Source organism: Episyrphus balteatus, chromosome 1 (genome assembly GCF_945859705.1).
Source record: "Episyrphus balteatus chromosome 1, idEpiBalt1.1, whole genome shotgun sequence".
Lineage (NCBI taxonomy): Eukaryota > Metazoa > Arthropoda > Insecta > Diptera > Syrphidae > Episyrphus > Episyrphus balteatus.
Genome location: NC_079134.1, coordinates 12,284,300 through 12,300,569, shown reverse-complemented (window position 1 = coordinate 12,300,569; position 16,270 = coordinate 12,284,300). Strand labels below are relative to the sequence as shown.

At 30.2% G+C, this 16,270-nt stretch overlaps 1 protein-coding gene across 1 annotated transcript; it reads left to right on the top strand.

Annotated features, from left to right (window-relative positions):
* Positions 1-460: 460 nt before the first annotated feature.
* Positions 461-15,930, top strand: LOC129906656 (akirin). Its single transcript, XM_055982491.1, has 2 exons — positions 461-1,740; positions 14,767-15,930. Exons 1-2 carry the CDS (start codon positions 1,038-1,040, stop codon positions 14,775-14,777), a joined length of 714 nt encoding a protein of 237 aa, XP_055838466.1. The 5' UTR covers positions 461-1,037; the 3' UTR covers positions 14,778-15,930.
* The last annotated feature ends 340 nt before the right edge of the window (positions 15,931-16,270 follow it).

The following is a 16,270-nucleotide window of genomic DNA, read 5'->3' as shown; positions in this document are numbered from 1 at the left end:
AGCAATAAACTATAGAAATACCCAACTAGAACTTGTTCACACGTGTTAATTAACAGAATATTCAGCAATATATTAAAAAATATTACATAAAATATCCACCTACGTGAAAAATTCTGTATCACATTTTATTTAAAGTCTAATATATATTTTTTTGCTACCCACTCAATAATTAAAATCAATATCATCACTTCTAAATTATGATTCATAAAATGGTCATTAATTTTTTTTTTTTTTAATTACTAAAATATATATTTTCTATATGTGTTTTTAAACGATGACACACCGTATATTTTCTCATTTGTATAACACTTCAACCATTATGTTCCTTATTCCGGCCGTTCCAAAAATTCACACTATCCAATCTATTCTACTCTTTCTAACACCCATCTTAACTCGACAACCAAGCTGAATAAGCCTCATATCAAAAAGCATTTTCCTATCAATTCCACAAATCCCTCATTCATTTCTCATACTCCCCTCATACAGAGTGGTGTTGCAATATAAAGAAAATATAAAATTTTTTATATAGATAAAGCCTCAAGAAAGAAAATTTCAATAAAAATTCTCTAAAGAAAGAAAAAATAGAGAAAAGAAAAGAACTTATTTGTGAAAAATCTCTAAATTAATAAAAGTGAAGAAGAATAAAAGAATACAATAAATTGAAGAAAATATTCCTCTCCATAAAAAAAAATATATATTCTCTAAGTGGCCTTTTTGTATAATAAAGCAAAATATATAAAATATTACAAAAAAAAAGCAGAAGTCAAAAAAAAAAATATTAAAAACGACGACGTTAAAAAGAACAAAAAGTTAGAGCGAGAACAATAAATCACCACCGTCGAACAAAAAAGCCAAAACGAGAAAGAGACCATTTTGAAAAAAATACAAGAGTTTTTTTCTTTTTGTTCCTCTTCTATCTTTTTTTCGACAAAAAGAGACAGACACTGTGTGTGTGTGTGCGTGCGTGCGTTTTTTCTTAAAGACGACGACGACTCTCAAAAAACTTGCTAACTGCTGTGAGAAATTAAGTAAACAATATGGCGTGTGCTACTTTAAAACGCTCCCTCGACTGGGAATCGATTAACCAACGTCCAACAAAACGGCGTCGTTGCAATCCCTTTGGACAATCTACCTCGTCAATGATCGGTGGTCAGGGGGGAGGGCGTTCCTCTGCTCACAGCTCACCAAGTTCCTCGTCAGCTGCTGCCGCAGCTGGCTTGACTGTCGGTGGTGGCATGAGCTCCGGCTTGAGTGGTGGAATGCAACAACGTTGTCCATGTGGACGTCTCAATACCGTAAGTGCTTCCACTAGAAATCTATCTATTGACAATGCAGATTCACTGCTGCCTGAAAGTCCATTTGCTGGCAAAATGTCCACCGACAAAATGGCCCAAAATATACGCGATGAAATTAAGCGTTTAAGTCGTCGCAAACAGCTGACGTATGCTTCAGCTGAACGCATGCAAGACTCGGAATCTTCGGGTTCGGAAATGGGCCCGGAGAGTCCACGTCGTCGGTCTGATAGTCCAACACATGGCAATTTGGCGGCGCATCCGGAAAAGGCTTTGTTCACATTCAAACAGGTGCAAATGATTTGTGAGAGGATGCTGAAGGAGCGTGAGGATGAACTCAGGGAGAAGTATGATGCAATTTTGACTACTAAGCTCGCCGAGCAATATGACGCCTTTGTCAAATTTACATACGATCAGATACAGCGGCGTTATGAAGCAGCTCCAAGTTGTGAGTTTTTTTTTCTATTTCTATTCTTTTTTTTGTTTGTTTTTGTCCTTTTGTTTGTAGAATAACAGGTGCATCTTTTTGATGCATCCCTGATTTTCTTCTCTTTTAGTACAGTGCATTTATGATGTTCATATATGTGTAGGGTGACCATCCGTCCTTTTTTTGGGAGGAGAGTCCTTTTTTTCGTTACCGTGTCCTCGTTAATATATTTGCTAAAAAAGAAAAGTAAATTGTCCTCTTTTTTCAAAATGTCCTTCTTTGTGCAAAAATATTTCAATAATACTCGTAATTAAAGAAAGACATACAAAAACTTAAAAAAAAAAGTAACAGAAGGGGTGTGTCACTTTTGTATGGCCGAAAAAAAGTACTCTAATTTTGCAATGTAATAATGGTCAAAAGTTGTATTAGGGTCTATGGTTTAATAATATGTAAAAAAATATTGGGGAGAGTACGATAACTAAGGCGGCAATAATTGATAACGGTATTTTGTAGAGGAGTTCAATACAATCATTTTTTACTATGGGAGGGGGGTCTATCTCCCCCCATAATGCTTGCAAGCAGTATGCCCGCTTGCAACCCCCCTGCTTGGACTCACAATTATAGGATTTGGGGCGGGTGCGAGTTTGGGTGTAGGACCAGACATGATACTTTAAAGTTAAAAAGCTGTTAATATTGACGAAAATAGCCAAGAAAATGAAAATTGATAAAAAAGTTAATTTTCTCAAAAACTAGAAGGCATAAAAGCATATGCTTTTCAGTATTTGATTAGAAATTAATTAAGGCAGCTTATTTCATTTATTAATTTCATATTTAATGTCACAGTCATGATAAAAAATGTATTCAATGTGTTTTTTCAAACTGTTTTTCACAAATTTTGACTTTGAAATCGATTATTTCGAAAACCATTGATTGAAATAACTTGATTTAAAAATTAGAATTAAGTGTAGAATTTTGGCTTTTGAAAAAGGTATCATTCATACTGTAAGGGCGATTTTGTTCACTATTGCTCAACTTGGAGCAAACTCTCAAATTGACAAACTTGAGAGTTGACTTTAACTCGAGAGTTAAAACAAAAGTTGAGAATCTATTTTGTTCACTATTTTTTTCTTAACTCTCGAGTTTAAAAAACAAAAGTTGGCCAACTTTCAGTTTTGAAAATATCCCTGGGATATTTGTGACAGCAAAGACAGATAATGTCAGTTTATAATCATCTTTTTATGTTTTTGTCATCAGTTAGAATTTTAATTAAGTTTGTGTTTTATTTTTGGTGTTCAAAATGTCGAAGATTTTTTATTAGTCCGATTGTACGTGCGCGCCGTTTTTCAAGAATTTCAAATTCAAATCATTTGATTGATTTGATAAAATTATATTATTTGTATGGCTGTCAGTAATATAAAATGCGGAGTAATTGAAATAAATGTAACTGGATAGATGTGAATAGCGTCGGAAATGGTCTTTAGCACCAGAAAAAAATGTTTTTTTTTTTCACAAAGAAATGTCTAAATTTGAAGGTTTTAATAAATGTACATTTTAATAATATGTACATAAAAAAATAAATAATGCAATTCTTTCTCTTTAAATTTGTCTTTGTTTTCGTTTTGTTTTTGCAAAAAATGTTATTTTTCGATTTTTTCCTTCGGAACATTAATTTTTATCACAATAACTGTCAACAAAATTTTGACAGAAAAATAAAAAAATAATAATTTTAAAGCAAACTCTCAAGTTTGGTCGGCAAACTTCTACTTTTTCCGGAAGTTGAGAAAACCGAAAGTTTATAAACTCTCGAGTTGAGAATCGAAAGTTAAAAACGTCAACTTTGCGTGAACAAAACAAAATCCAGAAGTTGAAGATAAAAATCCTCAAGTTATGCTCAACTTCTAGTGAACAAAATCACCCTAAATGTTGCCGTTGTTTTTTAATAATTTTATTTTTAATTTTTTGTCATATTTTAGAAAATTGCCCCTCCCGCCTAAACGGGGGGAGATAGACCCAAAATTCCGTTATTATTTTTCACCGACTTAGTTATCGTACTCTTGCCAAAATATTATAATATCGTTCGTCTTTGACTCGCTCAAATCGATTGAAGTTGTAAAGAAAAAAACCATTTTATATGAAAAATTTATTTTTTTTTCCTTCGCTTATTATTTCGCAGCTTCTTTACTAAGTATTCAGTTTCAACAAAAATAAGCTCAAAAGTTTTTTCTTGGAATTATCTTTCACGAGAAAGCCTAAAAATATTTAATACATTTTTTTTTGTATCCAAACGGCGCAGTTAAAAAAATGTTTATTTCAAAAATCTCTAAAAATCCAAATTTCTTCGATTTCTTTCATATTTGCCAAAATATCGCTTACTTTTTTTTACTTAGCACGTTGAAAACTCATGTTAATTTCAGCAATCTTAGACTAGGAAAACAATTTATGATGACTCTCGATAACGATAGCTTTTCGCTGTGAACTGAAACTTGTCTTCCTAAATATCGTTCCAATTAGTAGTCCAAAATACGCAACAAACCGTATTTAGTAGAGAATTGATCGATAATTTTATAGAAATTTAATAATTATGTTTATTAAGGACGAGTCATATGAAGTCATATTCAAAAATTGTAGTTGAAAACGAAAATGTATACTGCTTAATGGACTAAATTTTGTATAGAAGCTTAAATTTAGCGAAATATGCATATTTATTAGGCTTTATCTTAAAATATCAAATATCTCGTGTTTTGAGGTATAATTCCAATAGCCGCTTTTTTAAAATAAAAAAAATAAACTAGTCTTCAAAGTTCGAAAGTTTTTGTTTAGTTTGGCATGAATTTTTTTTAGGAGTGGCAACCGTGTCAAAACTTAAAAATTGTCTTTATTTTCGTTTTTGTTTTTTTTTTTTTAACTTTTTTGGCTTATAACTTTTTTACTTGCGATATAGGTACTATATATCATGTTATGCATTCGTACAAAAAAAAAGTTGAGATAACATTTTTCCATGACATTACCATAGAGGAAGGAATACCTAGAGACGCGACTTCGGTTGGTTTTTCTCTTCCACCCTACAAGCTGCAATGAGAGGAAAAACTCCACAGTGCTTATATGTGGTAGTTTTCCCGTGCATTTTAAATGGCACCAACACATTCAACTGTGGAGTTGAGCTCAAAACAATTAAAAACAATTTAAGTGCTCAGTAGGAAATAAATTCATTAAAAAATAATATAAAAATTCAAAACACGAACCTTTTTTTTTATTTCTGTACATATTTATTAAAAGGTGGGTGTCTGGAGTGAGCTATTTGAGCTATTCAAGTTCATGTACAAACCAAAATCATGTTTAAATTCAAAATTTGTGAGGACATCTACTGGTGAAAGGAAGGTATTAAACGAATTGTACTTTTCACACGTATTCACAGATAGGAAAACAAGAGAAAAATAAGAGAGATTTTCTGAAATTAAATTTGCGGGTGTTTTAGGTAAGGGGGGTACGAGTCGGCTCTCTAGGTATTCCTTCCTCTATGGACATTACGATGATAGACAATGCCAAAAAAGTGGGTCCCGGAAGTCCGTCTGTCCGTCTGTCTGTCAGTCTGTCTGTCTGTCTGTATAAGGAACTAGAGCCTAAACGGATGGACCGATTGACTCCAAACTTGCTATGTAGCAGTTTTTGGAGACTCTCCAGAGGGATTTTTGGAATTAATTTTTTTTGACCAAAAATAACTGTACCTGTCATAAAAATTTTGGAAAAGTTTAATTTCACGAAAACGGCTCCAACGATTTTGTTTAAAAAATTCAAATGTTAGTTTTTAAACAAGGTCTATCTTTTGAAGAAAAAATTTTTTTTTGAAAATCATTATTAACGGTACCTGCCATAGGACCGATTTTTTCAAATCGGATTTTCTGCAAAACAACTTTTTGTATTTCAACGAAATTTTTTATACAAAAGCATTTATATAATTTTAATATAAGCCAAAAATAAAATTTTGAAAAAAATAATTTTTGGATTTAAAAAAAAAATTTGAAAATTTTTTTTTGAAAAATCAAATTTTCGAAAACGGGACATTGAATTTTTTTGAAATTTTGTTTTTAGATGTTGATTAGTTATTTCTACAAAATGGCATACCAATTTTATTTTTAAACTTTTTTTTCAAAAAATTATTTATATTTTTTAAAAAACGGCTCTAACGATTTTGAAAATTTTTTTTTCTAAAAATGCACCTTAATATATCAAATAAAACTGCATACTTGTTTTGTGGGGCGATTTGATATCAGATATTGTTTTATTTTTTTGAAAAATTTATTTTAATTTTTTTTATTTTTATATTCATTTCTTAAGGGTATGTGTCAGGGCCAAAAAATGATTAAGACTTTACGCGAAGCTCTGTAGAATCCACATTTTTGAGAAGATTTTATTGAAATAAACGATTTTGGATTAAGAATATATTTGGTGACATATATTAGTGGCTTAAAAAAAAAAATAAAAATTTTGTAGTTGTCAAAATCAGTAAAAACTATGAAAAATCGTCAAATTTAGATGTGTGTTGTTAAGAACCGCTGGGAAATTCATCAAATGTTATTTTTTTATTTGTGAATATTTTTTTTTTACATAACAACAAATACCTCCAAGTCTCGACTGAATCGTTTTTTTGAAATTTGTTATAATTTGTCTGAAAAAAAATATTGCCAAACCCCGAAAAAAAGGGCAAATTTCCAAAAAACATCAATGCTAGATTTCGCATAACTTTTAAAGTTCAATAGTTATAGAAACAAAATAAACTGTTTTTTAAAGCCTGAAAATTCATTAACATTACTGTATTTTTTTTTTTTTTTTTATAAAAAAAAATATGAGTTTTTGGAACAAAAAATCTGAAAAAATTATAGGTTTGGTGTCTTTTTTTTTGTTTTGATGGCGAGTAATCCATAAATAATTTTTTTTAAATTTTTTTATTATTTTAATATGATAAAATATATTTCAGAGCTGGGATCTGTTGATTGTTTTTTTTAATTTTTTGGATCTAACATACTTATAAACGCAGTTGAATATGTCAATATGTATAATGTCGTTGTGAAAGAAGGGAAACCTTGACAATATCAATTTATTTTTTTTATTTTTTTTTTGTTATTTTGTCAATAAGTTCCAATAAAAAAAAATATTTTTTCATGCATGGTATATTTAATTTTAATTTTTGAAATTGTGTCTATTTTGCGTTTTTCACCTTAAAAAAATTCTTCGATCACGCACACAAATAACTTTAGTTCAACAAAATTCCACTGCTAAATCAGCGCTAAAAAATTCTCTTTTCGCTGTATTCTCTTTTTTTTAATAAATCCGCTCTCATTTTTTCTCACTTTTTTGTTTGACTCTCGTCTCGTCTGTTTTTTTTTGTCTTATTTTTTATTTGTCTCATTTTTTTTAAATGCTAGACTTTGTGGAAGGTCAGATTTTTTTTTGTTGCAAGATATTTGCTTGATTTTTGTGTATGGGTGACAGTAATTGTATGTTTTTCGTTTTTGTTTTCAGAGAAGTAAGTTAGGTATGTACTGTTTTTTTTTTTTTTTTGTGCATGGTCATGATTGCAATATTTTTTTTATCGTTGATGAACGAATATTACTTTTCGGTACATATATATATATATAGTGTATAGGAACATAGCTTGCATACATAGTAAAGTAGGTAGAATTAGTTTCGACATAATTTTTTTTTCTTTATTGGTCTGTTCTATAATGAAAAGTCATAAAACACAAATAAAATACATTTTCGGGACATCATCCTGGTCGTGTGCCACTACCAGCGTCCTCGTAACCGACAGACATGGTGTCGTCGGTCGGCGGCGGCGCGTCGGCGTGCGCCAGCCATTAGCATGCCTACGTAGATATTGTTGTTAAAAATTTGTAAACACTTTTGGGTAGGATACAATCTATCTACTTTTATTTCTTTCAAGATACTTGTAAATAAAATCTGTATAGTGTATTAATTACTAGTTGGTCTAGGTACCTATCTTGAACATTGGTTGGGTTGAAGAGTAGTTATTTTAAAGGACAATTAGAATTTACTAAATCATAAAATCAAATGGTGAGCGAAATTCTGCAACAGACAATGAATGTGTCAACAATCAGTGTTATATAATGTATTTACCTAATAATATGTAGTAGGTACATCAGAGAGGAGAAAATTTCATTTTTTGTTTTCTGTGGTTACATCTGTAGTCCAGTGCATTTATGATGTTCATATATGGACGACCCAGCAGTTTGTACCACCCCCAAATTTTTTTTGCTCATTCGATAGAGCATTGGCTGAATATCATTACCCTGATTTTTCGCACTCGCGAAATTCACCTTTCGGCCGCCATCTTGGATTTTAGTTTTTGTTGAATATCTCGATTTCTATTGATTCTACATAAAAGTTGTGTATACAAGAAACGTAGGCAATAAAATTTCGCGTCTTTTATGTTAAGAACACTTTTTCGATATTCTGACTATTAAAAAAGTTACAAGCCAAAAAAGTAAAAAAAAACCGAAAAAAATGACAATTTTAAAGTTTTGAGGACTTTTTATCAAAATTATTAAAAAACGTTCCGAGAAAAGATTATTCACCTTAAAATTCTCTACAACTCTGCTATACAACTTTTTTTTCTATCTCTATAAATACAAAAGTTATTAATAATTTTTGGTTAAAAAATAGCCCTTTTTACGAAATGAAGAGACTTAAATATAAAAAAATTGCAGGTCCTGAATTTTCTCTTGTAACATAAAGCTTTAAAATTCTCACTAATCATTTAAAATTCAAGATTTGGTAAAAAAAAAATTTAAGAAAAAAGTAAAGATAAAAAACACAAACAAAAAAGAGCATTTTTAACAGAAAAAAATACTAATAACTTTTGTATTTATAGAGATAGAAAAAAAAGTTGTATAGCAGAGCTGTAGAGAATTTAAAGGTGAATAATCTTTTCTCGGAACGTTTTTTCATAATTTTGATAAAAAGTCCTCAAAACTTTAAAATTGTCATTTTTTCGGTTTTTTTTACTTTTTTGGCTTGCAACTTTTTTAATAGTCAGAATATCGAAAAAGTTTTCTTAACATAAAAGACGCGAAATTTTATTGCTTACGTTTCTTGTATACACAACTTTTATGTAGAATAAATAGAAATCGAGATATTCAACAAAAACTAAAATCCAAGATGGCGGCCGAAAGGTGAATTTCGCGAGTGCGAAAAATCAGGGTAATGATATTCAGCCAATGCTCTATCGAATGAGCAAAAAAAATTTGGGGGTGGTACAAACTGCTGGGTCAAATTATAAATGCACTGGACTACTGTTGAACATTGTGAGAGAAAAGGGTTGAGTGGGTGATACCTAAAAGGAGGAGAAAGGATATTGTAGATATATTGCATACCGTTTTTTTGTTCATCTTTGATTTGCATACAGAAAAATATTTTAATTCAAGTTACCTACATATTTTAATCAATAGTTTTGGAAAAAAAATACATGATAAAGCTCAAAATTAAGGAAAACAAAAATATAATATATCTTACATCATTTGTTTTGCAAGATTGTGAAAATGTTAATTTATTTTGAAATACTAACTGGCCCTTTTGGTTTTGAATAGATCATTAAAAACCAAATGGCGCAACGTTGGCAGACCAAAATCTTCGTAGGTACATCGTAGGTAGTCGAACAAGGCATTCGGTTTTTTCTGCCCTGTTCGATTTCACTAGTCAAAAAGTTTTTTTTATAGAAATTAAAGTATATATTTTTCTAATGGTTTTTTGTGCGTTGAGCTCGAATCCGAATTCAGAAAAATTCTATCACATCACGTTTTTGACATATAAACATGCCAAAACATCACAAAAATAGTGTTTTGGACGTTCAAAATTCAATATCTCATAAACTTTGCACATTAGAGCTATTCTAATGCTAGATTCATATTAAGAAGGTCAAAGGCCATAAGAAAAGTATAATTTGGTTTCCATGAAAAATTATTTCTCGCCAATATTACTGTCCTTTACGGAAACATCAATCTTAAAAATATTTTTTTTTGTTTTCTTTTTCAATTTTCCTCAATATTTTCTAAATTAAAAGTATGTATAGTTTTTTTTCACACAATCTTCAATAAAACGTTTTAATCTTAATAATTGCATCCCAAACTTTTCTAAAATCAAAAATTTTTTCGGTAACTTTTTTGATTGAAAAATAGGCTATTTTTTCAAATTAAATTCGTCAAAAATCCAAAAATTTACTTTTTGCTCAAGAAACATTTTTAGTAGATATAACACATAACAAAATAATTTTTAACCAAGTTTGGTTAAAATCTAACTATTTTTGTAAAAGATAAAAATAAAAAATTTTATTTTTGCATTTTTTTGAGGTTTTATAAAAAAAAATGGTTTCTACTTTTGGCACAAATCGTAAAAAAACACGATTTTTGACACCCACCCCACTTTTTCGCCCACCCACCCCCTTTCCCCCAATTTGTTTGTGTGCAATTTATTTTTCCCCTTTCATATACCTACCATTTATCCTAAATTTTCTCACCACCCATATGCTGCTAATAATTTTTTTATTTTCAAAAACAATTGGCACTGGTCTAACACAACTGGCAATCTTGTAAAAAGAAGTGCCACAAAAATATCGGACACAGATTTTGAAATTGAAAACAATAAAAAAGAAAGCCATAAATAACCAGTACCTACAGTAGCGAGCAAAAAAAATGCAAACGAAAAAGGTTAAAAGAGTTTTACATGATAACTAAGTCATTTTACATCGTTATGCTACCAAATTTGGCACACAATATTGAAAATGTTTTATTTTCACGAAACAGAGTCGATTTGTGGAATATCTTACTTCAAGACAATTATTTGGTCAAAAGTCTGCCTAAATATGCGTTTTTAGTCGAGCAAAAAAAATGCAAATGTGTAAAAAACAATAAAGTATAATGATTTATTCATATTTTTTGTTTATGTTTTTGGTTTTTTAGGTTCATATTTTATTAATATTTTGTTGGGAACTCTTTATTTAAAACAAAGGCGCGGATTTTTTTGGTATTGAGTCTATTAAAGACTATCATACATTTTATGGTATTTGTTCACATTCTGATCAAATTTGCTCCATCAGAACTTTGCAATTTGAATGCTTTCGCTTTCTAATCACCCGATCTACAAGATCCTACAAATTTTCTGTGGTATTGGGGTCTGAAGATCGCGTTAGACACTTCAGAACAGCGAAATTGGTCATTTTCAAAAAGCTTTTTTCTAACCGGCTGGTGTTTTTGCGGTCATTATCTTGTGTAAACAAGCTATTTTTGAGGCCAAACTTTGCGCAAGACGACCGGAAAAAAAAACCTTACAAAGTTTCAATTAATAGCAGAAAGCGGTTTGATTTCGCGAAGTGCCATATGCATTGGACAAGTGAAAAAGTGAGGTAGGATTTTTTTGAGCAATGAGAGCAAGTTCAACTTGTTCTTGTCAGATGGCTTTCACTGTCTGTGAAGGCCTCTAGGATACGATATAACCCTATTTATCAAGTTCCTGCTATTAAACACGGAGGAGGTGTGGGTTAAGTATAAAATACTCATGAAAAGAAATTAATAGTAAGTTTTTGTTTAGGGTTTGTTTTCTCGAGAAGTGTGTCACTTGTGCCAAATGAAAAGAATAAATCGGATGAATGCAGAAATGTGCAAGGACATTGTGGAAACCCATATGTTCCACATTTTTAGTCCAATATCCCCGAAAACAGCTTGTTTACACAAGATAATGACCGCAAAAACACCAGCCGGTTAGAAAAAAGCTTTTTGAAAATGACCAATTTCGCTGTTCTGAAGTGTCTAACGCGATCTTCAGACCCCAATACCACAGAAAATTTGTAGGATCTTGTAGATCGGGTGATTAGAAAGCGAAAGCATTCAAATTGCAAAGTTCTGATGGAGCAAATTTGATCAGAATGTGAACAAATACCATAAAATGTATGATAGTCTTTAATAGACTCAATACCAAAAAAATCCGCGCCTTTGTTTCAAATAAAGGGTTCCCAACAAAATATTAATAAAATATGAACCTAAAAAACCAAAAACATAAACAAAAAATATGAATAAATCATTATACTTTATTGTTTTTTACACATTTGCATTTTTTTTGCTCGGCTAAAAACGCATATTTAGGCAGACTTTTGACCAAATAATTGTCTTGAAGTAAGATATTCCACAAATCGACTCTGTTTCGTGAAAATAAAACATTTTCAATATTGTGTGCCAAATTTGGTAGCATAACGATGTAAAATGACTTAGTTATCATGTAAAACTCTTTTAACCTTTTTCGTTTGCATTTTTTTTGCTCGCTACTGTACCTATAGTTGGTGCGACGTTTTTCCTCGCTTTGTCCTCATACTCATAATTCATAACAACAACTAATAGATACCTACCTAAGTATATACCTACCTAAATATGTATATACCTACCATATATTTATGTAGCGCTCTTACAACCCTTTCAAAAAAATTATTACTTTTAGTAGGTAGCCGTTGTAGTTATGTGGGTGCCCAGCGCCATGTTCCGGGAAATGACTGAGATGATAAATCTATTTTTCCATTGTTCATCATCACCTAAATGATCAAAAATCATTTATTACTTTGCCACCGCAGGACGCAGCGCACTGATAGAAAGCACCAATAAATATTTTTCAATATGTAGGTACATATTGTATAGCCTATATATATAGCCTACATATTACTTTGTAACACTACTGCGAAAAAAAGAATTAGCTACCTACCTAAATTGAAAAAGTGAAAGGGTTGCGAATCCTGCATAGCTAGATATACCTGCATAATTATGTACCTACATAGGTACTATAATATTTTTGAAAAGTCTGATTTCGCCTGCCGTTTTTTTTTATACATATATTTTTCTAAGAACCTATACAAATATCATTAGAAAACAAAAGATAATAAAACACATGACATAATTAGATCTAGCAAACAAAAAAAAAAAGAACTTGTTATTCATGCGTAATACATATTATTTATGTTCATAAGTAAAGGATAATATAAAAAAAAAATCACTGTTCTGCGTCTGCCTGCCTAGCATTTTTTTTCACACATCCCATGAATGAAACAACAAAAATGTATCTCCTTTGCCGTCTGGTTTTTTGCGTCGTATTCTTGTGCATAGAGGTATTTCTTTTCTCTATCTTCTTGTGTGGCTTTTCATTTTGTTTTTGTTTTTTTTTTTTTTTTGCTTCACTTTGAGGGAAAAAAGAGTCGAAGAGCAAAAATGTTATTCAAAGCTGTGAAATCATGGCAAAGAGAAGTGCACTAATACATTCAAATTCATTTACATGAGATTTAAGTTGGCTGCTTGGGTAGACCTGCCCTTAAGTTTCTATATAAAAAGTCTTAAAAATTTACGCAACTTGAACTCTAAGAGCAAGTTCGTGCGACCCAGTCGTGCATTTTATTAATATTTTGAATTTCCACAAAGTGTTCTTAACATAAAAGACGCGAAATTTAACTGTCTACGTTTTTTGTGTAACCAACATTTACCTAGGATGAACTGAATTCGAGATATTTAATAAAAACTAAAAGCCAAGATAGCGGCCAAAAAGTAAATTTCACGAATGCGAAAAACAGGGTTATGATATTCACCCAATTCTCTAACGAATGAGAAAAAAATTTGGGGGTGTTACAAACTGCTGGGTCGCCCATAAATGAATAGGGATAGGATTTTCAGGCACTTTAAATACAAAATATGCACTCAAAATATTGCATTTAAAACCACATACAGGTCGTTGCAAATCAAAAGTCCCATGGAAAATTGAGCAAAAATAAATAAAATTCATTCGCTCTCTGGAAGGAAGCATTTATGACGGAGCTGATCTTTTTCTAAAATTACGATAAAATAATAAAGAACAGTTCTTGATATCGGCTTTTTAATTAATTGATCCGTCTGTGAGATTCGCTGGGTTAACCTCAGAAAGGGGAGGCAAGACTCGCGGGCTTGCATCGTTCCATATCCGCGGGCAATACAAAAAACATACAATTACTTATCATTTGAAGGCAGTTGGGATAACTTTATCGAAGATATTGATATTAGACTAGGTGAAGAAATATCCAGTTTATATGATAGCAATTCATAACTTAAAATTCTATTCACATCTTTTTATTTGTATAATTGAACAGTAAATATCTTTTTTTATTTTTGAATTATTTTGGATTCATCACTATAGAAATCATTAATAAACAAATTCAGATTTTTTGTATGTTTATTGTTTTCTCTAGCATTTCTTTCATTCAAACAAGCATGAGTTGTTGATATTTTTTAGTTGATTTGTCGTACTGAGCCAATAAAATTAAGTTTTTTGTTTATTTGTTCTCAATTTTCTTGGAAGGGAGAAAATAAACTTTGATTTGAGACGAACTGTTGTTTTTTATAAAAACACTTAATTTTACTTTTATGAAAGTTCATATACGAAACCATTCCAAAATTTAAAGATGTATGTAACTCTTTGGAATTATTGGGGTTTGCTTTTAAAACAAATAAATAAAATTGCCCAAAATAAACTATTAAATAATACAAATTATCATTTGATCGTGTTTAGTTAATTTTTGTATGAGTTTTGACAACATTGGTTAGTCAGTTTTGCACAGTATTTGCTTACGTTTTTGACATTTTTTTTCCAATTGACGTTTAGTCACTTTTGGCAAAAAAAATTTGAACCATGTAATTTCGTAATTTTTTCCAATTTTTGGGAAAAATGCTCGAAAAACATGCATTCATTTTTAAATATATGAAAATAAATGCAAAATATGCACTAACGATTGAATGCCGTTTTAAAGAAAATTTCCTAATTCGTATATGTACATAATTCGCTTCCAAGGTGTTCCTAAAAATATATGCATTTGTATGGAAATCCGATCCTTTTTATGAACATCATATATGCACTGTGCTATATTTCTTTTTTGTTTCTTGTCCTTTTGTTTGTAGAAAACAGGTGCATCTCAACATGATGCATCTTTCCTTTCTCTTTTTACCTTTTTTTACCCTCTTTTTTCTTTTTTTGTAGATCTATCGTAATCGGACCTCATGGCGTACTGCAGCACTAGTCCCTTCAAATACTAAAAGAAAAATACAAAAATAAAAAAATAATACCGCAACAAATTTGACTCAAGGAAAAACTTAGAAGAAGAAGTAGAAGTGGTGGAATGATTTCCAGCAGCAGAATAAATTCTCGCAGTCACGTCGCAGCATATAATATTAAAAATAATAATAAACACATAACATATATATATATATATATAAATATATTTATATACAAGGAAAACAAACAACAAAAACTCAGTTCACAAATTATCTGATACAGCAACAAACAAAAACAAAAAAAAACTACAAAATCAATTTTCCATTTTTGCAGTTTCATCTCAGTTCAACAAACCAACAATTTTCTATCTTTTCTTGATTTATTTCACTTTTCACACACACACACTGGACACTCCACTTGGGAGAATGAGGATTCGTTTCGTTTGCAGGAAGAGATAAATGAGGCGAATCTTCACAAAAATTGCGAATTAGTGCTTCTTTACATACGTCTTTTTTTTCTCTTTCTTTTTTTTATAATATTAAATTCTTATTTTTTTCTTATATTTCAAAATTTAATTGAATTGATTCTTAAAAAAACAAAAATATAAACAAAACAAAAAAAATATTTAAATTATGAAAAAAAAAAAAACAAGAATATTGCATTAAATATTGATTTTGTTTTGAAATTGTTTTCAATTTAATACATTTTTTTTCTTATTTTTTCTTGTAATAACGTAAAACATAAATAAGAAAATGTTTTATATATTTTATTTTATATAGTTAATAGAAGGATAACAATAATAATAATGATGATGATAATGATGAGTAAAGGAGGAGGAGGATGAGGATTTATTTTTACAACTTTTTTTTGTAGTTGTATATTGTAGTTTTTTTTTTTTCTTTTGTATACGCTTAATTGGCGTCTGGTTTATAAACTATTTTTTTTTAGTTTATTTTTTTACTATATTCAAATATATTTTGCCGATTTTTATTTTTATTTTCATTTTCTTCATCCCTCACTACTCTCTCCCCCAAGACAACACTTAGAATTAGATTTATTTTTTTTCTTGCTTTCTTTTTTTATAAATATAAAAAAAAAATACAAAAACAAAAATTAAATATAAAACTATGGAATATATAAAAACAAATATTGTAAATGATTTTTAAATTATTGCTTCAAGAAAAGGGTTGGCACTAAAAGGATTCAGTCTTTGTAAAGTTTTTAAAATAGAATAGACCGAAGGGTGGTCGGTTTAATTCTGATGCGATGAAGGTGATTTTTAAATTGACATTTTCTTACTCGCATTTATATGCTTGTGTGGTTTATAAGAAACATCTTGCGGCTGTCCTCTTTTGTATGGGAAAGACTCGTCCAACTTCATCATAAAACACTATTCAGTAAGGTTTAAGCAATTTTACTATCACCTGTTACGGAATCTACAGGAGCCTAACACTCAAAATTCAATATCCGCTCTTAATCTCATAGGAAC